This window comes from Antechinus flavipes, chromosome 1 (assembly GCF_016432865.1).
Source record: "Antechinus flavipes isolate AdamAnt ecotype Samford, QLD, Australia chromosome 1, AdamAnt_v2, whole genome shotgun sequence".
NCBI classification, from domain to species: Eukaryota; Metazoa; Chordata; class Mammalia; order Dasyuromorphia; family Dasyuridae; genus Antechinus; species Antechinus flavipes.
In genome coordinates, this window is record NC_067398.1 from 230,240,607 (window position 1) to 230,263,561 (window position 22,955).

The following is a 22,955-nucleotide window of genomic DNA, read 5'->3' on the forward strand; positions in this document are numbered from 1 at the left end:
TAGTGTATGGCTGGCCCTATGTTTGGAGTCTCTCATATGCTCACTTCTGGGGGTGTCATGGCTCTGCAGGAAAGACCATTTCCCACAAGAGAGTCCCCTGAAGCCAGAGGATGTAAAAGAGGTGGATACTAAGACTGCTCCCCTTTCCTACAAAAACCAGCTCCTCTTTCTGACTTCCACATTTTTCTTCTTGTGACGCTATCAGGTCTGAAATCTCAGGCTTGACCCTTTCTGCCCACTACGTCTTTGGCAAATGCAACTACTTGCTGGGTCGTGTCAGTGCTATCTCCAAAAGGGTTCTTTGAATCTTCCCCCCTTTTCTATTCCCACTGTCCCTGTCCCATTATAGGCTTTGTGTGCAGAGCACTGCAACAGTTTCCTATTTCCTGGCTTTACTCCACTCCAAATTATCCCCTTTCTGTTCAAAACTCTTCAATGGATTCCCATTACCTAATGGGTCCAAACAAATGGACCCATTACTGCTCTTCTCAGTCAATAAGGCCTTTCTCCTTAACTAAGTGATTGGGGGACAGTAGTCAGACTGTCAGACCTGGAGCTGGGAACCCCTGAATTCTAATTATGCCTCAGAAATTACTAGCTGGGAAAATCACTAAATCTCTTTCAACCTTGTTTCCTCATCTATAAAATGGGGAGACCTAAGGCACATACCTCCAAAGGTTGCTTTGAGAAGCAAATGATATAACACATGCAAGGCTCTTTTGTAAACCTTAAAGAGCTATATAAATGCAAGCCACCATTCTTACAGTCTGAACCTCTTTTATTTACTTGTGGGTTCTACTTATTTTCTTTAACTTTTCAATAATATTGTATTTTTCTAATTACATGCCAAGATAGTTTGGAACATTCATTTTTGCAAGATTTCAAATTCCCTATTTTTTTCTCTCCCTCCCATGACAGCAAGCAAAACTTCTTTTTATCTCTGTACTCCATGAGGGTAAGAATAGCACCTAAAAAAGCCAAATCCATGAGTGTTTGTACATAGAAGGAGCTCAGTGAATACTTGTTGACTTGAATTAAATCTATCTTGCCCCCAGTTGTCCTGAAAAACAGATCTAAGCTTCTGAATACTGACCCCTGTAATACCAACTGAGGCTCTTCACATCTTTCGGGAAAGCAGCCTGGGATCGAGTTTTCAGTCCCTCTGATGCTCCCACCGGAGGGACCTGCACACTTACCTTTGCCCTCCGTGCCCAGCATGCTGCGTCCAGGGACATGGTAGGTAGTGCTGGTATCAGACTGGCTCTGGCCACTGTTCCTGCCCAGAAGAGAGGCCAACGGGTTGCAGGAAAGGCAGAGGAAGACAAAGGCACACAGGGCCAAACGGGATCGGTCCAGCATGCCCAGGCTGCTGGGAGAGGGGAGCTGCTCCTGCTTCACCTGGAACACAAGGAAATCTCTGCTAAAGCCCCAGCTTCTCCCTAGCTGGGAGAGGGGATGCTATACAAAGTTCAGAAAAGAGCGGGGCAAGGGAGGAGAGGTTATAGAAATTCTAGGTCTATTATTTACTGCCTATGGAAACAATGATTTTTCTGGAATCTATAGATTTCAGGCTCCTCCTCTATATAATGAGGAACTTAGCTTTAAAAATTTAAGAATTCTGATTAATGCAAAGACCCGACTTGATTCCAGAGGCCTCATGATGAAATATATTGCCCACCTCCCAAAAGGGACAATGAATTAAATATGGAGAAACATCTTTTCGGTCATGGCTTATGCAGGGATTTATTTTGCTTAACTATGAACATTTGTGACAAGGGATGTTCCCCCCCCCCCCCCCACTAGGGAAGAGATAGGAGAAGGGAAAAAAAATAAATCTTATCAGGATTTTCATAAATTTAAATTTAAAAATAAATTGAAGGTGTTGGACTGAAAGACCTCTAATTAATTCTTTCCATTATTTCATTTTGGAAGAACTATTTTTTAAATTTTCCTTAGCACAATTCATGAGCTGAAGAATCACCTTAGATAGCTTACAGAGATGAATTCTGAAAACTATCCTTATTTTAAAAAAAAAGAAAGAAAGAAAACTATCCTTACATGTAATTGGGGTGGGGGAGAAAAAAGTTAAAAAAAAAAAAAAAGAATTGTCTCGAATTATTGTATTGCTGAGAATAGCTAGGTCATTCATAATTGATCATTGTTATAATTTTGCTGTTACTATGTATAACATTCTCCTGATTCTGTTAATTTTGTTTTACATCACTTCATGTAAGTCTTCCCAGGTTTTCCTGAAATCTACCTGGCTGCATGACTTAACTAAGTCTTAACTTAGCTTTAACAGCTTTTAATGACCTCCTGGCCAGGCCATATACCTCTGGCCCAGAAGCTGGATTTACTAAGGCCCAAGGAGAGTTGCCCAAAAGCAAGCAGGTGTTCAAGCAAACAAAAGATTAACAGGAGTGGGAGTTAGGAGCCCTAGATTCTAGTGTCAGCTTTGTTACTAAATGCCTTTGTGATCTTGGGAAAATAGTTTTCTAATTTGGTGTCTCAATCTTTTCATCTGTAAAATGGGGTTGACTGAATTGTCTCAAAGGTCCCTTCCAAAACTAAGAAGCTAATATTTAAAAGATAAAGGCCTCTGAGCAAGTTTTATGGCTGAAAACTATTAAGTTTTTAAACTGGAAAATCTAGACCTGGTTACTCAATTCCAGACACTAGGACTGAGAAGCCCTTAGAGGTGGAAAAAGGACACTTTAGGACAAATAAAAATCTATGACTTCACATGGAACTTAACTTTACAGAATTCATTCTCATCTTTAAAATATTAAAGAAATAAATAAAATAAAATAAAGGTCCTGGACACCAATTTGGTGAACTTGTGAACTGATCCTGCCATTCTGGAGAGCAATTAGGAATTATGTCCAAAGAGCTATGTGCATAACCTTTGACCCAGCAATACCACTGTTAAATCTGCATCCCAAAGAGATTTTTTTTTTTAAAGGATGAAAAAGGAAACACAAAAATATTTATAGCAGCTCTTTTTGAGATGGCAAAGAACTGAAAATTGAGGGGATGCCCATGAATTGGGGAATGGCTGAACAAGATGTGGTATATGAATACAATGAAACACTATTATTCAATAAGAAATGAGCAGGTAGATTTCAGACCTAGGAAAGACTTGCATGATTTGATGTAAAGCAAAATGAGCAGAATCAGGAGAATGTCAGACATAAGAATAGCAATATTGTAATGATAATCAACTGTGAATGACTTAGCTATTCTCAGCAATACAATGATCCAAGACAATTCTTTTTTCTTTATTCCTCTTTTCTTTTTCCCCCCAATTACATGTAAAGATAGTTTTCAAAATTCACCTCTGTAAGATTTTGAGTTAAAAACATCCAAGACAATTCTGAAAAATTGATAAAGAAACATGTTATCTATCTCTAGAGAAAGAACTGTTGGAGTTTGAATGCAGATGGAAGCCTACATTTAGTCTGTGTTTTCTTTTGCAATGTAGTCAATGTGGAAATATGTTTTGCATAAAATGCACATGTATAATCTATATCAAATTGCTAGCTTTCTCAAAAAGAAAGGAGAGAAAGAATTTGGAACTCAAAATAAAAAAAAATGTTAAGTTTTTGATGGAATATTATTGTTCTATACAGGAAATGATGAGCAGGATGCTCTCAGGAAAAAAAAAAAAAAACTGGAAAGTCCTCTATGAATTCAAGCAAAGTGAAATGTACTGTATACAAAGTAATAGCAATGTTCTGGGAACACCAGCTGAAAATAATTGCTATTCTCAGTAGTACAATGATCCATGACTACTCTGAAGGACTTAAGAAAAATCCAGAAGGAACTGATTGTGTCTGAAAACAGATTCCTCTTGTTAAATCTGCATCCCAAAGAGATTTTTTTTTTTTAAGGATGAAAAAGGAAACACAAAAATATTTATAGCAGCTCTTTTTGAGATGGCAAAGAACTGAAAATTGAGGGGATGCCCATGAATTGGGGAATGGCTGAACAAGATGTGGTATATGAATACAATGAAACACTATTATTCAATAAGAAATGAGCAGGTAGATTTTTTAATTTAATTTTTCTTGAGGGTTTTTATTTTTATTAGGGTGGGAAATCTATGTTTTCTTTCACAACTTTGACTTTTATGGAAATGTTTTGCATAACTTCACATGTGTTTTCTTAACTGTGGATGGTGACAATGGAGAGAACCTAGAACTCAAAAATTTTAAAAATAAATGCAAAAAAAATTTTTGTTTTGAATGTAACTGGGGAGAAATATTAAATAAATTAATTAAAATAAATGTTTAAATAAATGAATGTTAAAACTTGTTTTTACATGTAACTGAAAAAACACATTAAAAATTTCATGAAAAAATAAAATAAATTAAAATAAGAGCTCTGGGCTATAGGCTTTTCAAAGTTCCCTCCAGTCAAGTAGATTGAATCAGAAAGAGTTGAATTTGAATCCTGCCTAAGATACTTGCTATCTGGGTGACTCTGCAGAAATCCTTTAACTTCTCTTTTTCTTAATTTCTTTGTCTTTGAGAATTAAATGAAATGACATATATAAAATGCTTTCAAGAGTTAAAGTGTTATAAAAATGCTAGATCTTATCATTAAATCAATGATCCTATGAATCCCATGCTAGAAATATTGACTCAAACAGGGTTTAAAAATAAAAAGATATAAAACCTAAAATATTAAAGAAAATTGAAGGAAAGGAAGCTTTGAAACTTTGAGATCCATAATATAAAATCTTACACACTTAGAATATTAGAGATAGTGAGGGCCTAAAGACCATCCATTACTACAGTCTCATTCTACAGAGGAAAACCCTCAAAGCAAAGTAGTTTGTCCACGATTTGGCCTCCTAAAAAATGTAGCTTGGTGCCTCTGCCAAAGGCTGAGGAGACATTTTGATATCTTTAGCTGAGATGGCAGAAGACACTCCACCAGGGAGGTGAGAGAGTGGGGCAAAGAAGCAGTTCCCCAGGTAACCCCCAAGTGCCATGTGTTCCCAACCCAATCAGGCACCTTGGGGTCTTCAAACATGGGGCTGTCCGGCTCGGAGTCGCTGCTGTTGCCGCTGCCGCCACTCCCCAAGGACAGGGGGCTGCTGTGGGAAGGAGAGCCAGCATCGGAGGGTGGCGGGGTCAGCGCATCCACCATCTCTGGCTTAATGACTTCCATTGGGATGTCCATGTTCCCACTACTGCATGATGGCGATACCAGGTCTTTCAGGGATTCTGGGGTTTGGTGCAGAACACAGAAAAGGCACAGATCACTTAGGGAAGAGGACAGAGTTCTCACGCAGGCACCAGAAGGGCCCCAGGCCAGCCACCCTCCATTCCCTCTCAGACTTCAGCCGACTTCTTGCTCTGGAATCTCCCTCTGCCCCAGTAATCCCCCTTCTCCCATCGGTGAGTTTCCCCATTCGGAGGAATGGCCTGGGACACTCTTCCTGCGTTCATCGCTTGGCTTTCATTGTGACTGTCCAGACTCTGCATGTGTCCTCTCCTCACCCACCCTCACCCCAACTCTCTTGCTTTTCAGATCCCTTTTATGTACGGCCTTTCCTCATCAGAATATTAAGTGAGGCTGGTTTTTTTTACTTGTAATTTGTATCCTCAGCACTTGGCACAGTGCTTGTTATGTATTATGGGCTTGATTTGGTTCAATCTGGGGATCTCTTCCTCACTCAACTCTTGGACTGGCGGCACCAAAGGCAGGAGATGAGCGGGGCCCTTTGGAGATGGTAGCGGCCTTGGGCCCGGGACTCCATCATCCCCTCCCTTGGCTGAGCACGTGGTATTTGTAAGGAAGGGACAGCTGAAAGCAGAGCCAACTTGGTTTCCTCTCCAACTTTGACACTGGCCCTAAGTCCCATTGGCTGAGAACTGGACAGGGGAACCCTAGAAAAGACTCACTGTTCTTCTGCATAGCCATCCTGAGAGTCAAGTTCTCTTGCTTTAGCTTCTGATTGGTCTGCTGCAGGAATCGGATGTAGTCAATGGCTTTCCTCAGGATGGCTGATTTGTTTAGCTGGAATGGAATGTTTGAGGCCCTTGTCATTCTGGAGCCTGGCCACTCTTATCCCCCCAGCATCCTCCATCCTCCATCAGAGTAGACTAAAGGACGACTGGAGCTGGCTCTGGATGCTAAATCCCAGATTTTGCCCACAGATAAAGCCAGGATAACAGAGAAGATATTGATGAAAGGACATTGTATATTTAGCTCAAGGGTTACTAACCTGGGGCCCACAAACTTGGTTTTTGCTTTTCTTTTAAATATTTTGATAATTGTACTTCAGTATAACTGGTTTCTTCTGTAATCCTACATACTTTATGCACTTAAAAAAATTGTTATTCTAAGAAGAGCTCCATAGACTTCACTAGAGCACCAGAAGGGTCCAGTATACAAAAAAAAGATTAAGAATCCTTAAGTGAGGATCTTGCTTGTTCTCAGTCCTTTGGGGACTGGACCAATTGACCTCTGAGATCATTTCTAGCTCTAGGTGTAAGATATTTCCCCCATGCTGGCTTTTTACCTGCTCTGTTCCCCTCTGGATTTCTGAGTGTCTCCCTCCCTTTAATCCTCTTCTTCCTGTCTCATACCTTGGCCTCAGTTCCCACCACCAGGTCTTTGAGTTCCACAATCTTGTCATTGATGGAGGATCGATAGCGCTTCTCAATAGCATTGTGAGCCGTTCTCTTCTCCCCTTTGCTCTGGGAGCTGGGGGTCTTGCCCGTGGCAGCCAGGCGATTGATGGGCAGCTTGTCAGCATCTACCACCAGGGGCACAGTGGCTAAAATGGTGCCTCCACTCACCAGGGTCTGTGCCGGGGAAGAGGTGTCATTAACTCAAAGCCAGGGCAGGGCAAGCGTGCCAGAGCTGGGGAAGAGGGACAGCAGGGGAGATTCAAAGAAAAGTGACTGAGAAAAGCCAAATGCAGTGGGAAGAAGAGGCCATGACCCAACCAGCCCTCCAAAGTCCCGCCTCCCCAAGTCCCACCTCTGTGGCCCATCGTACCGGGACCTGAAGGGGGGCTGACTGCACTGCTGTGGTGGTGGCCAAAGAGTTGATCCCCGAGGTCTTCACTCCTGTGCCCACATCAGCCTTTACAGTTGTCAGGACCAGGGAATCAGCCTTGATGAAGTGAGGCTGGAGCAGGACCTGGGCAGTAAGGGTGGGAGAAGTGTCAGAGGCCCCCAGTCATTCTGAAGCCTCTCCCCTCCCTCTCAGGCTTATTTTCTGACTCATCCATTTTGTCTTTCTTCCAGCCCTTACCACAGGGCCCAGCACACCATAAGTGCTTAATAAATGCTTGTTATTTAAGACTGTTAAAACAAACGTCTTTCAAAGAATTCTGATCCCTGCAAGGACCAATCACCATTCCAGAGGACAGATAATAAAAAATGCTGACCATCTTCCGCCAGAAAGGTGATGGATGCAAAGAATAGAATGAGACATTTTTGGGATGTGGCCAATGCAGGAATTTGTTTTGCTGGATCAAGGATTTATTTTGTTTTTGTTTTTAAATGGTGGGGAGGGGGAAGGGGAGAAAACAGATTTTAGTTCATTGAAAAAAACTTCAATTTAAAAAAATATATTTGTTGGCGTAAACCATCTAATCTAACAAACTAGGACACTCCTATAATCAGAACCATCTCATTGCAGTGGTATTCTTCTGCTCCAAGTTTTAAACTCATGGAGCCTGAAAAGTTCCCTTTTTTTCATGGTAAATACCAGGCAAAGGTATTAGACACATCTATGGAAAAGCCTTAGCTAAGGACCTCAGAGATGTTTTCTCTCCCAACAGCCCATCTTGCTCAGTCTTCACACATTTCATAAGGATTTATACAAGGTTAGCATTCAAAGAAATTATCTATTCCATAACCCTAGAAATAGCTGGGTGGTGCAGTGAATAAAGTGGTAGGCCTGAAGCCAGGAAGATCTGGTTCATGTCAATATAAAGTAATTATTAAATAAAAATTTAAAAAAAAAAAAAAAGATCTGGTTCAAATCCAGTTCAAATCCAAGACCCAGACAACTTCTCACCAACCAATCCCCTAAACACTCCCCCTCACAGCAAACCAGAATGATACTTTCTATTTGCCCACGCCATCCTGTGTTCAATACCCAATAAATTAGGCGGTGTACTGGCCCTGCCAGCCTCAATCCTAGTTCTCCTAATCATCCCCCTCCTCCACACAGCCAATCAATGAAGCATAATGTTCCAACCAGTCTCCCAAACACTATTCTGAATCCTTACCACCAACCTGCTCACACTCACCTGAATTGGCAGTCAACCTGTAGAACAACCATTCGTCATCATCGGCCAGCTAGCCTCTCTGCTCTACTTCCTACTAATCACTGTCCTCCTGCCCCTAGCAGGCTTATTTGAGAACTATATATTAAAATCTAAGTGAAGAATCCAAGTAATTTAGCCAAAATACTGGCCTTGTAAGTCAGCAATGACGATATACTCCTTCCTAGGACACATCAGGACACATCAACACCCAAAGCTGATATTCTCCTGAAACTACTTTCTGCACCTCATCACAAAAAAATTTTTCAATTAGTTAACAAATTTTAATTTGTATGCTATCTCAGTATTAAATTTTTTTTTCGCAAAAACCTTTTTACAGGTTTTTGTAATATTGTATACACAAAAATGCATTGGGATTATTTTACATAATATTTATGCTATAAGACATACTTATACATAGGACATTCATATGTATTATATGACCTTAGTCACACACTTGCTAAGTGACTCAGGGCAATTTGGGCTCTCTCAGTTTCTTCCACTGTAGAACATGGACCATAATCACACCTATATCCCAAGGCTGTTATTAGGATTAAACGAGATCATTGAAAATCTCTTAATCTAGTGCCTGACACATAGTAGGTACTTAATAAATGCTTGTTCCTTTCCTCTCCCTGCCCCGCCACTATATTAAACTCTATGTCAGCTGGGGAGAAAGCTCATTGGAGTTTATTATATGCCTTCAAAAAAGGATAGAAGGTATAAAATAGAGACTCGCCATATATAATCCTCTTTTCATATTGTATTGTATGTATGCATACATACAATGCAAAAATGCATTGGGATTATTTTTGAGGGGTTGGTTTCAGAATTTTCAAAGTTCAGAATTTTATAAAAAGAAAAAAAAAACTCCCCAGAATGACACGGGTAAAGGGTAGCAACCTATTCCTGCCATTTTCCCAAAATGGCCAGAGAAATGACTGTTCACCTCTCAGAAGCCCCCTTCTGTGCTGCCTGAGAGCAAAGACCTTGTCTTAGAAGTGTATCTCTCCCACAATAAGAATGCCAAACATCTTAGATACAAGTCCATCTGTAAACATCATCATTCCCTCTGTTGGCTGGGGAAGCTAAAGGGATGTGTGCTGAGTGTTAGGGATTTCTGTCTGAAGAGGAAGAACTAGACGGGGATCAGGAAAGGGGACTGAGCAAAAAAACCCAAAACAGTGGATGGAAGAATTGTTTATATAGGGTCAGACTAAAACAATGAGATCTAGACATAGTTTGTACTGATGGGTCCTGGAAATAGAAGGCACAAGATAGATGAAAGGTAGCAGCAGTATGGCCAGGAGGGACTTTCACTCCTTGGAGTCCTTAACTGTGATGAAGAGAGATTATTAGCACTCAGAGGAAATGAAGGGCAGGGATGACTCATTCAGAACTGGAGCAGGGAGGGAGGAGACCACATAGGGAGGGAGGCTGCCATCCATCCCTTGCCCACTTTCCACTAAAGTCATCAGCTGGCTGTGCTTTGTTGATCAACACCAGCCTAACAAGTGGCGTCACTGGTTGCTTTACACCTTTCCTGCCCAGCCTGCGGTTCATGGATAGCTAAGGCAGTCTACTGAGAATGTGGGCACTCCAGAGGAGGAGTGTGAATTCTGAATCAAAAGAAAGTCCCAGGCAGGAGTTTGAAGATAAAATAGCAATACAGGCCCGATGCTTAGGGGAAACATCTAGGCAGAGGAACTCAAGACTGGGGCCTGAGGATCCCCAACTAAGGCAATATTTCCCAAATACCCAGTGGGGAAATGGCCTTAGTTTAAAAAGACTTTTGATGAGAAAGTCTGTAAAATGCTGGTAAAATAAAGGCATGATCTCAGTTAAAAGTTTGTGTACGTCCCAGACATTTAAAGAGGCTTTCCCAATAAACTGGGGAAATTTTTTACATCCAAAGAATCTGATAAAGGCCTCATATCTAAAATATATAGAGAATTGACTCAAATTTATAATAGTTCAAGCCATTCTCCAATTGATAAATGGTTAAAGGATACGAACAATTTTGAGATGAAGAAATTGAAACTATTTGTAGTCAGATGAAAAAGTGCTCCAAATCACGATTGATCAGAGAAATGCAAATTAAGACAACTATGAGGTACTACTACATACCTCTCAGATTGGCTAAGATGACAGGAAAAGATAATGCTTTTGTAAGAAGATTCCCAGATGGAAAGATCATACACGGGATTGCCTTCAACAGCAATTCATATTTTTACCTACATACTACTAATAGTTGACATTTATATAGCCCTTTAAGTTTTCAAAGCTCTTTACATAATCTCATTTGAGCCTCAATAATCCAAGTAAGTGCCACTGCCATACCTACTTTACAGATGAAAAAACTGAGGCTCTGACAAGGGTATCCTGCCAAGAGTCATATAAGTATCTGAGACAAAATTTGAATCACCCACTATTTCTAATTCCATATCCAGGAATCCATTTATTATGCACTTGGTACAGTGCCTAGTATATAGTGGTACTTAATAAATGCTAACTGACTATGTCAACTAATCTCTATTTATGCGACCCTTACAGAGTCTCTGGGCTAACTGGAAATAGCAACCACAGGAGAATAATCATTCAAACTGTTTTTAAGTCTCAGATTTGTTGAGGAGTGGGGAGAACCAGGATTAAGAAGGGAGAGGCAGAGGAAAGCAATGGGGCAGCTTCACAGCAGAGGGAGAGGTAGAAGACCAGATGAGTCAGTTTCTCTTTGTTTTCCTGACATGGAGCAACCCCTTCTCATTTCTCAATAACTGCTCCCAAGTGCCACCAAAAGCCAGGATGGTTCTGAGCTCCCTGGTTCCCTGATTCCACTTCAAGGAATGGTCTTCCCTCCAAAGGCCAGCTTCTTTCTGGGACCCTGTCTGTCTATTCTTGCACAATAGGAGAGAGAAAAGGGCTAAACTTACCGGGACCTGCTGGATCTGGGAGGAGACAACCTGGGCGGGCGCAGTCAGCAACTGCTGTGGGCAGATATTCTGCACCTGCGTTTGGATGGTAACTGGCAACGACCCTTGAGGAGACAGGGGCTGCTGAACATTGCCGGGAGGAACAGCTGGAAACAGAGGAAACATCACAGGCATTAGGAGTATAACTCCCCCCATCCCCAATTTCTTTTTTCTGTCTCCACCCTTGTGTGGACTCTCTCCCTGGCTCTTTCCCCAGTTCTCATTCTGCACCTGCTGAGGATCTAATGACTTCATTGTCACTGAGGTACTATCCCTCCCCCAGGCTGCAGTTAAAATCTGGAAGAGCAGGAAAGGTCAATGCTTATTCTGAAGGAATGAAGGGCTAATGATGAAATTTTAGACACTGGTGAAGGAGATATTTCTGAATAGGGAGTCTTCCCAGAGGTAACTCACACCACTACTCTGGACACCTACTATTCTGGCTATGTATTAGGACTGCCTCCTTTTCAATCTACTTCCCTTTGTCCACTGCTCCACCAGCACAGCTCCCCAATAAATCCCTGTAATCTGGAATAGTCCTAAATTCATTTCCAAGGTCCTTCATTTCTACTGTGAGGTAAACAGACCCCACATCTTTGATTTACCACCCCACCCCCAAACCTTCCCAGCCTGCTACTCACCTGCTGGGAAGTTGCCCTGGCCCTGGTAGTCTAGTAGAGATGGAGAAGTAAATTGAGGCTGGGAAGAAGGAGCAAAACTCTGGGGCACCATGACTCCTGGTGGCTGTAATTCCTGTGGCTGTGGCTGTGGCGGCTGCACCTGTGGCGGCTGCACCTGCTGAGGCTGCAGCTGAGACTGTGGCTGAGGCTGGGGCTGAGGCTGGGGTTGGGGTTGGGGTTGGGGTTGGGATGGCTGCTGAGACTGCAGCTGGGGCTGGGATGGGGGAGCCGGGGGAGCTAGCACAGGCTGGGACAGCAGCTGAGGGGGAGAAGGCTGAAGGATGGAGAGCTGCATGGGCTCCTCCTTGATGCCAGATGAGGCTTGGCTGAGCTCAGGCCCTGTTATCAGTGGGGGAGGCTGGAAGCTGGTCATTGCAGGAGGAGGAGGAGGAGGAGGGGGCTGGTACATCTTTATGTGGGTAGGCACCTTGGTGCTCCCCAAGAAGTTGTCAAGGGTAGAGCTGAGAGAGCTGGGGGGTGGAGACAAGCTTGCAGAAGAGCTGACATCCTGGAAGGCAGGTGTAGCCCCGCCATAGTTGGAATCAAAGATACTGGGGAAGTCACTGTCCTGGTTGTTGATCAGCTGAAGCATATCTGGAAGCAAAGAGAAAGCCAAAAATAAATCAAGGACAATGACAAGTTCCACCCTCCTACCTCCCTCTCCACTCAAGAATATTGCCCCTGAACAAAAAAGGGAAAAAATAAAAACAAACAAATGGGACCTAGTCACGTCCTGCCACCAAAACCATTCCCATACTTTCAATGAGGAGATATTATCAAGTAACACACACATGGTCATGCTCATAGCACACATGTACATATGTCCCAGCACCCACCAACACAGGGATGCAAACATACAAATATAACTGACTCGCATTGTCATGTATCTCTAGGCAGAATGTCACTTTAGAGCTCCTGACCCAGACCTGGATTTGTTCACTGGACAACTCCAGGCCCAGTGTGCTATCCTTTGCACCACTTAGCACCTCAAACTCAACATGACTACAATCTAATTTATTGTTTCCCCAGAAAAACTCCCCTTCCTGATTTCCCAATTTCTGCTAATGGCCCTCCCATACTACCAGTCTCCCAGGGCCAAAATATAATCTTTGCCCCTTCCTTCTTCAATACCCTGCACATATAACCAGTGCCTCTGGCTTGTTTTTGAAGCCAAGCCCTTTCCTTTTCTGTCTATTCTATCGCTACCACTTTTTGAGGCAGATAACTGGTGAAAAAGATAGAGCACTGGACCTGAGGTTAGGAAAATGGGAATTCTTTTTTTCCCCTCAAATATTTCTTCAATAGTATTTTTATTTTCCCAAATATATGCAAAGAGGTTTTTGAGCAATTTAATCATTTTATTTACAAGATCAAGAGGTTATTAAAAAGAATGAAAATCTGGCCATCTCTCTTAGACAAAAGACAAACACTTTATCAATGATTTCTTGGGACTTGAGGGGAAACATTGTAAAAGGGGGAAAAAAATGGAAAAATAGATGACAAAATGGCTTGATGAAAATCCCCATAAAGGTATTTTTTAACATTTACCTTTGCAAAACCTTATGTTCCAAATTTTTCTCCCTTTCTTTTCCTCTCCCCTCCCCCCCCCCAAGACAGCAAGCAATCCAATATAAATTAAACATGTCCAATAGGAAGACAGGAATTCTAATCCTGCCCTGGACTAGCTATGTGGGGGCAAGTCACATCTGTCTCCCTCAGTTTTCCCATCTGTAAAAAAAAAGATGATGATAACATCACCTACCTCCCAAAATTATTGTGAGGAATGAGATATCAGTAAAGTTCTTTATAAAATTTAAATTGCTACATGAATGCTAACTATGATTTAATTCTAAGTTTCCTCTTTTAACAAGCATTTTAAGTAATATTTTCCTCTAATTACAAGTAAAGATAATTTTTTAACTTTCACTTTTTAAAATTTTGATTTTCAAAATTTTCCCTCCCTTTCTTTGCCCCAAGACAGTAAGCAATTTGATATAGATTATACATGTGCAATCATGAAAAATGTATTTCCATATTAGTCATCAACAAGTATTTGTCAAGGGGCATTTCAGTTCAAGTGACCCAATGGCTAGGGACATGGCTTTGAAAGCTGGGCTCACATCCTGCCCTGGACATATGCTAGCAGATATGACCCTGGATGAAGTCACTGACTTGGCAGCATGTTAGTTCATTCCCTTAAGTCACAAGAGAAGATGCTGACCTGACTAGAGGAATTGTCAGAGCCATTGAAATCATAGGTCCTATCTCTGTAGACCAAGTTGTTCTTCCAAAAGCAGCCGTCTTTTGATCAGAGGACCACATTACCTCCCATTATCTGTCCCAAAGACTTCAATGATTCTCTATTACTGACATACATCAAGGCCAAACTCCCACCATTCAAATCACTTTATAATGTGGTCCTCAGCTTCTCACTATTCTTTGCTCATACCCTGAATTCTAACTCAATATGGCCATATCCAACACATCTCATATTTTCATATCTTTCTGATTTTTGGTCATGCTCTTCCCCATCTAAAACATTATTTCTCCTTCCACCCCCAACCCCACCTTTAATTCTACTTTTAATTTTAATATTTCAAGGCCCAGTTCAAATGTCCCCTTGTCCTGAGATCCTGGAATAGAGTGAAAAGGGATTTTGGACATCATTTAGCCCAAACTCTTAATTTTACAGTGAAGAAGCCTGAGACACTGAGAATAAACTTTCAAAAGATAAAATAATTCAAATCTTCTATAAAGACTTTCTTGAGGCTTCAAGCCAGAAAGGATTTCTCCCTCCTTAAACTCACATTATACTTTGACATTCCACCTTGTTGAGTTATTATAAGTTTTTTTTATCCACCGACTAGACTCTAAGATTCCAACAGCCAGGCAAAATGTCACATATGGGGTGTGTCAAATGTCTTAGTGCCATTTTAAGTTAATAAAACTTAAACTTTTGAGACACTTAGTTCTATCCCCAGCAATACCTAGCACACAGAACTTTCGATTAATGGATCATAACTTATAATACAGCATTAATAGATATTTGCTGAATGAATTAACCACATGAATACACACATCCAATTCAAAACATCCGAATCCATATTTATTTAGGTCATCAAATATCTGGGTCAGTTCTGTTCTGACCTTCTAGGACCCTAGTGTCCATAGCAGCCTGGTTTAAACTAAAATAAACTGTCTATTGTGCAACCTAGCTAGTAATGAATTCTTCACAAAGTATCCTTCACATCGACCTTAGAAGGGCTGTAGAGCAGGGGCCTAAGGAGTCAAGGATGGAGTGAAACTCCCAAGGAAGAAGGGGAAGAGGTAGAAAAGACAAGCCAAATTTCAGGAATACTTAGACTTCAAAAAAACTCACCTTTCAAACACTGACCTTAAATGAGAAGTAAAAAACTCTAAAAGAGCCCCAAGTCAATAGCTTGAAAAATAGCATTTATAATGTATACTGGTTAGCTTTGGCAGGAAAGAAAGAAAATGAGAGAAAAGCAAAATAGAGAAGAGAAATAGATGGGGAAAAGAGATAGTGAGGGTAAAGGAAAGAAAAAGAGGGACAAAGAATGAGACAGAAAGAAAAGAAGGTGGCACAGAGAAAGTGATGGTTTATGGGAAACAGAGGAAGAAGAAATAATACAAAGGATTTAGCTCAATTTCTCCTTTGGACAGATGAGAAAATGGGCAAAGCAGTTTGTCCAAGGTCATAAATGGAGTTTGTGACAGAGCTGAAGCCAGGCCTCAAGTCTCCTTCCCTCTCCCCACCTCCCATTTAATAGTATTTTATTCCTTTCCAATTTCATGTGAAGATAGTTTTCAACATTTATTTTTGCAAGATTCTCAGTTCCAAATGTTTTCTCTCTCCCTCTTTTTTCCCCCTCCCCAAAAGAGCAAGCAATCTTTAAGATGGGGCGGGAGGGGGGGAGAGGGAACGATAAAGACAGAGACAGAGAGAGGGAAGGAGGAAAAGACAGAAAAAAAGAAGAAATGAGAGGGAAGAGATAGAATTGATATAGGAAAAGAAGGTAAAAGGAACAGGAAAGAGACAGAGAAAGAGAGAAATAATAGAAATGGAGAAAAAAGAGTAGAGAGCTGACATTCAAAGAGAGTGAGGGAGAGGAAGAGAGAAGGAAAGAGACTGAGATGGAGAGAATTAGAAGGAAAGCAGAGACAAAAAAAGAGAGAGAAGGGGAGGGGAAGAAGAAAGAAGAGAGAAGAGAAATACAAACAGGTTCATAGAACATGCGGGAAGCTTCTAGACAACCTTAAAAGAGCCAAGTATAGTGCTTCTTGGCTGCCTAGAACTAAATGCAATTTGAAAAAGTCTAAAAGGGACCTTAGAAATTACGCAATCACAACCCCCCCCCATTTTACAGATAAGTTAAGGGAAATCGGTTTGACCAAAATCACAAAGCTCAAAAGCAGTATTGAGACTAGAAGCTCAATCTTCTAAGTTTCCTCCAAGGTTCTGGTTTTTTTTTTTTTTCCCCTTCTGTTGCCTCCCTTGGGAGGTGCTAAATAGATTTCTTTCTCCCTCAGGGAAAGAAAAAAGGGTGGGGTGCTATCTCCTGAGTTTTGCCAATTGGCAGAGCCTCCAAAAATGCTGATACTTTTTCTTCTACCCAGAGTGAGTGTCAAGGGCTCTGGTTAAAAGTACAACTCCTACCCTCACCAACTTCAGTTTCTCATGTCCTTCCTATCCCATCCTAAGGCCCACTTGACTCATCACTGCCAAGAATGCCCAACCTCTGGTCCTTCCTTTATTTTAAGCAGAACTGAAATCTCAACTCCTTCAAAGCCATACCCTAATCTCCCAGAAAGCCTTTTTCTTTTCTCCAGCCACAAAATATGCTGCTGCATCACACATTTTAAGTCTATTTACATCGCTAAGAAACAATCTTTAATAATGGACAGAGGATCTCAATCAGGAAAGCCTGAAGTAAAATCTTCTGGCACAGTTGATTTTGGGACACACGACAAACCAGCTAGTTAACCTTTTAATGATTAAGACAATCCTTAAATGACAAAGCACAATGAAGACTGATTAATTTTTTCCAGGTGTGCTATTTGGAAGAGGGGAAAGTACTGGACCTGAAGCCAGCAAACTATAGGTTTAAAGGTTGCCACACTTACTATGTGATGCTGACCAAGGCACTTAACTGCTAATTGCCTCAGTTTCCCCCTCTGTAAAATGGGGGATCATAACCTCCTAGGGATGTTATGAGGACCAGATGACAACATTGGCAGAGTGTCTGACACACAGTAGATCAATAATAAATGCTTGTTCCCTCCTCTGTTCTAAAATCTTCCAGTACTACCTTAAATTATATTTCTGCAACTATCTCTTGAAATGTCATCTTCCATTTCCCCTACTTGGTATAAATTCATGAACACATTTCCTATTATAATCACAGAATAATAGGTTAATTTTACAGAATTGGAAACTGAGGCACAGAGAGATTAGGTGGCCCATCCAAGATTGCAAATTTATTTAGAGCCAGAGCAAGGACAAGAAAGCAGATTCGGTGAATTAGGTCCTTCAGACTCCCTTAATGATCTAATCATTTAATGTTGTCAACCCAGCAACAGGCTGGGTGGCTTTGAATGCCCTTTGTTGGTCCAGCTTAGACCATGCTTTTTTAAGGCCTTGCTTGGGTGGCAGGTGGTACTCTGCATAGAGCATCTGCTCTGGGGTCAGGAGGACCTAAATTCAAATCCAGCCCCAGACACCAGCTATGTGACTCTGGACAAGTCATTTAACCTCAATTACCTTTAAAAAAAAAAAAAAGAAAAGAAAGAAAAATACATATATTACACACTCTGGCTGTGAAATTTCATATTTGCAAGGGAAAAAATTCAGTGGCTTAGCTAGCAGACAAAGGGATCATCTTCCTGATATTTTCATTCCTTTCCTTGATTTCAATCTGGTCCCCAGTTTTGAGCTCAAGAACGCTCAAAGTTCTCTTATTATACCTCTGAGTACCCTTAACACTTAAAGGTTCTAACCTTACCTAAGATATCTCTCACAAAACTTTCCTGAACTTTTTAATGCGGAACTGCTGCCTCCCTAGAGCAGATACAGCTTCTACCTGGAAAAGGAAACAAACTGATTCTTGGGTTCCTATTTTCTTCCCTACTTACTACTGAATCCAAAACTCTGCAGACACAAATTATTTTTTACTTTACCTTAAGGACAAGGGGTCTGCAGCTAGGAGGCAAGTCATTGAACTCCTGCTAGGTGTTATAGAGACAGCCCAGGATTAACCCCATTTCTGGTGTGGTGGAGTAGCAAAACTGATGGTCTTCAAATCCCAGCTCTACAACTTCTTGCCATATGATCTTAGACACAATGTTTAACTTCTCTGATCCTTATTTTGCCTCACAAATGGCAAAATAAGAAAAGCTGTTCTCTCCTTACCTAGCTTTCAACTGCTTCAAGAAGAATAAAATGTAAAAGTACTTTTAGCTTCCAAAGCCTCATAGAGGAAGGTATTATTTTTATTATTCAAAGGACTTTAGGAATAGTAGAGGGGAAGAGAGGGATAACTTGTATGGATTTAGAAAGCTATGTGAGTCTAAAAACAGACGAGCCATTATTTGCTCCCTATTCTAGGTTTTCAGTTTAGGTCAAGAATAGTTTCATTTGGAAACAGAGCCCAGTAGCACCAACAAGAAACAGTGTTAAGTCAGAAGGAGAAAGGCCAACACTGATTTGGCTTTCACCACAGAAAGTGGGCTGTCATGTCTAAATGTCCAACTAGTGACCTAAGTATGGACATCTCCACACCTAGCTATGCAGGCTTTCTGATTGCGGCCTATCTGGAAGCTTTTTCAGCTTCAGTTAATTCAAAAGAAGTAACACTTGGCTAGTTATATTTTATATATCTTATTCCTTAATTAATACATTTTTGCATTCATTACCTTCTCTGATTCTTGCAACAGCTCTGAGAGAGAAGTGGGCCAGAGATAGCTATTGCTATTTTACAAATGAGGAAGAGTGACTTGCTCCAGACCACAAGTGGTAGGATTAGGATCCAGGTTTCTTAGCTCTCAGCCCAAGGTGGGGAATAGTGTAAGTTAACACAACAGTGCATCTCAAGAGTTCTTCTGAAGGACATTTGAAGCTCTGAGACAGTGGAAAACCTAAATTTTCTTTATTCCCTCCCCAAACGTGTTATTTGCTCTTTCTCTCCCCTAGTTGTTTCATAAATCTAAGACTCAACTGCTTATTTCTCCCTCCACTTTCCCTTCCTCCTTGTGTATGGTTAGGGTGAAGGAAAGGACATCTCTTCCAGCTGGCTGAGAGTATCTTTTTATTTGTGCAACAGGGAGCCTCTGGCAAAACTCTTACCTACTCTGAATCTGAAGCCAGCTGGGCCAAGGCTCTACCCTAATTCTCCATGGAGAATTCTCTCACTAGGCAAAAAGTACTTGCGTGTTCCCAGAAAACATTCTCTCCCTCCTTGCAACCTATCCTCGATTTCCCCCAATAGCTCATCCAATACCAGCTATCCCCAGTTCAATCTGAAACACCAGTGTTTTGTACACCGATGCTTAATAGAATAGAATATTGGTTTATTTGACTATAGGAAGGAATTTTTTAAAATCCTGGTCCGACCCAGATGAGGTCAGGGAAAGGGCTGGTTAAAAAGTCCTGCAGCCTGGCAATGCTTACTGGCACCTTTGCCCGATCAGTTCTGGAAGGTAATGGCCTCTCTAGGTATCCCCTGGTGTTGAGTGAAATTCTAGTAAGCAAACCCAAAGCTTTCACTAAAGCTGTCCTGCATCCTGTCCCCCAAGAGAGCTGAAAGGTTCTGTCTTTGTCCCCTTTCCTCAAGGCCCTCATCCGCAAAACTAGGGTGAATACATGCAAGCTCCCCAATTCCCCAAACACATGAGGCAGTGCCCTTGGGAAAACCAAGCCCCACAGCTTCCCCAACAGAGAACCTCAAAACTGAATATAAGCAGCATTTCTTAAGCAGACCTTGCACCCCGTGAGTGCTTACTCCTAGCCAAAGAGATCTAAAAACCGTGCTCCCATGTGACCCCCATCAGAGGAAGGAGAGGAACAACCAAAAGGACCCACCTGCAGAGAGCAGAAGGAAGGGAGTGTAAGGGTAGGGGGATGAGGTGCAGAGAGAAAATGGGGAAAGCATCTGCAAAGCAAACTCAGTTCCGGGAATCCCTAGTCTCCAGGACTCCTGGGGATCCTGCCATGAGACCCCATCACCACGCGCTTCCCCTGCCAGAAAGACTAAATCGACCACTCTCCTCAAATCACTGTTTTTTGGGGAGAGAAGGAACCAAGGGGCAGCTATTCCTCATCCCTGGCTTTATTTTACTGGGGCAGGGGAATGATGGGCGAGTGAAGGAGGTGCATGCTCCGTCACCCCTTCCTTCCCTGCCCCAGCTTGCAGGGACGAAGTCCTGAGAAAATGGGGGTTCCGTGGAGCACGGGGTCCCCTGCTCCTGGGACGCAGAGCCCAGTCCCTCACAAGCAGAGGGGAGCGGGGGGAGGGAGGGAGCAGAGGGAGGGAGAGATTGATACCTTCAAAAGTGCAGTCCATCACGGCGCCCCCACCCCCACCCCCGCGCCGCGCGCCCCTGGCCTGCCCGCTCGCCCCGCGTCCCCGGCCCCGGCACCCCGCAGCGTGGCGGCGGTGTCCCCCGCTCTGGCTGCGCGCGCGCACGCACGCTCCCCACTAAAAGATAAGATGCAAAGCAGAACTGTCATCTGGGTCGGTTTTTTTTAAGGCACTTTTTTCCCTCTCTCCTCCTCCATTCCAACCTCCTTCTGTGACCCCGCCCCATGCCCCACCCCCTCCCTATAACCCCGCCCCTCACCTCCTCTCTTCCTCCCCCCCTCTCCAGGCTCTCCCGCTCCCTCCGGGAGGAAGTGAACCCTGGAATTGTGAATCACGACTGGAACATGAGGTGATTCTCCTCCACCAATCAGCGGCCGCCCCGCCCGTCTGGCTGCCGGCCCGCCCCCACCCCGCCCCGCCCCGCGGCCACGGCGCTCCCCCCGCTACTTCCTCGGCAAAGGTGAATGGGCCGGGGTTACTAGCGGGCGTTCTGCAGTAGCCCTCCGCCCAGTCAGGAATTGGGGGATGGGGGTGGGACCGGGTTACTCTCGGTCACTGGGTGGACAGCAGTCGCGCATCCACGTGCTGAATGCCTGATTAGCCCCTTACTGTATTCCCAGCGCAATACTGAGCCCCCAGGGAAAAATAACAGCATACTGAGGCTCCGCGAACTGAAATAGATCGCAGAACCTGGGATGGGGGTCGGTTTTTAAGCCCCTCGTCTTGCGGACGCCGATCACGCCACCACCGTCTGGATATAGAAGGACTCAGTTCAATCCCTTTCATTTTAAAGATAAGGAAAACTGAGGTCTGGGAGGGTAAAAGTACCGAATAGGCAAAGCCCCTGCGCCTAACACGTGTCTCAGGGAACGTTAGAGTGATTAGAAAAGAAAAAAAATCGCTTACCGGGGGAAAGGAATAAACTTTACTAGGCCGCCTACAAAGTTCTGAGAACTATACACTTACTAAGGCCTTACAGCTGGGAGTTTATAACTTTTGCAGGTGGAGAAACTGAGGACAAGGAAGGGGAAGCTACATAAACTGCAGGGTTCCTCTCCCTGGCATTTAAAAGTATTTAGTAAAAATTTCCCTTGTAGGGGAAGGTAGGGTAGGTTTGACTCTTTTTGCATCCCCGGAACTGGTAAATAATAGGCACTTAATTAAAGCTGATAAATTACATCCAGGTATTCAGAAGGGGGTGTTTGCTTTATAGAATTTCCCCAAACCGCTAAGGTAACATGGATATACACTGAGCTTTAAAGAGCTTTATATACTGTTACTAAATCATAAAATCTTGTGCAGAGTGAGCATATAATACATTATTGTTGAATTGAATCGGAGGAGCATCAGACAATGATGAAAATGTTGATCTGAGTTCACATTCTGACTTGGCCACTAGTCATTTGGCTAGCAAGACCCTTAGCCAGTCAAGTCTGTCTTCTGGGTAAAAAGAGGAAGACGAGGTCGAGGAAGACTATCTTTCAGAATTGCCTGGAGGAATTCAAATGATTCTGTATACAAATTGTTTTGCAAACCTACAAGGTTACTACTGCACTTAAGTTCTGTAGTACTCTCCCCCATTTTCCAACTTTGTAATTAAGACTCCAAAAGAAGGTAAAGATACTGGAGACAAAGTGGGTCTTCCTTTAAAGACCTATCTTAAGTTAAGAACTCAAATTTTATCTGATGGTACTGCCCATGAATTGCATCATCCAGGAAAACTAAAATGGGAAAGGAAGTGAGCCAATCATAAAGCAACCCTGAGGGAAAATAGATGGGGCAGATGAGGGCTACACAGTAACCCACTTAATGGCAAAAGACTTTATGCCTTCAACATGCTGGCATAGATGGTCATTGAAAGACAGACATGTACTTTTGAGAGATGCACAGGATTAAAAGAATAGGTGAATTGCAATTTCTCCCCCAAACCTTCATCAGCTCCTTTTCCTCTAGGATAAAATAGACTCTTCAGCCTAGCATTTAAATCCCTCCAACAGACCCCTCCCAATCTAGTTAACCTTATTCCCCACCATACCCTAAGTTCCAATCAAAGTGGAATATTGCTTCTTCCTTAGAAGGAGACATAGGCAAGGACAGTTTTGAAAGTAACAAATAGAATTTATTATATACTCTTTTTTCTGAAGCAATTGTGGTTAAGTGACTTGCCCAGGATCACACAGCTAGCTAGGAAGTGTTGTCTGAGACCATATTTGAACTCAAGTCCTCCTGACTTTAGAGCTGGTGCTCTCTCCACTTCACCACCTAGCTGCCCCAGTCTTAAAAAGCAAGTGGAGTTAAATAGAAATTCTGTTTCATATAGAATCCTTTTTTGTGTGTCCTGCTATACATGTGGAATTCTTTTCTTGATGTTTAAGTTCAGAATTTTAAAAATAAATGATGGGGGGTAGCTAGGAGG

The 22,955-nt window shown here is 42.4% G+C and overlaps 1 protein-coding gene across 3 annotated transcripts in view; it reads right to left on the minus strand.

Annotated features, from left to right (window-relative positions):
- The window catches only part of SREBF1 (sterol regulatory element binding transcription factor 1), a 58,823-nt gene that overhangs the window by 11,816 nt on the left and 24,052 nt on the right, over window positions 1–22,955 (minus strand). For 2 of the 3 annotated variants that reach the window (XM_051997676.1, XM_051997665.1), the window contains exons 2-8: window positions 11,904–12,536; window positions 11,224–11,369; window positions 7,015–7,158; window positions 6,600–6,818; window positions 5,913–6,027; window positions 5,020–5,231; window positions 1,197–1,398 (exon numbers count right to left, since the gene is read on the minus strand). In XM_051997676.1, coding sequence (XP_051853636.1) covers window positions 1,197–1,398; window positions 5,020–5,231; window positions 5,913–6,027; window positions 6,600–6,818; window positions 7,015–7,158; window positions 11,224–11,369; window positions 11,904–12,536 — 1,671 coding nt within the window. Of the gene's footprint in view, window positions 1–1,196; window positions 1,399–5,019; window positions 5,232–5,912; window positions 6,028–6,599; window positions 6,819–7,014; window positions 7,159–11,223; window positions 11,370–11,903; window positions 12,537–20,502; window positions 20,558–22,955 lie in introns of those variants that run through there. The other variant, XM_051997682.1, reaches the window with a different exon arrangement.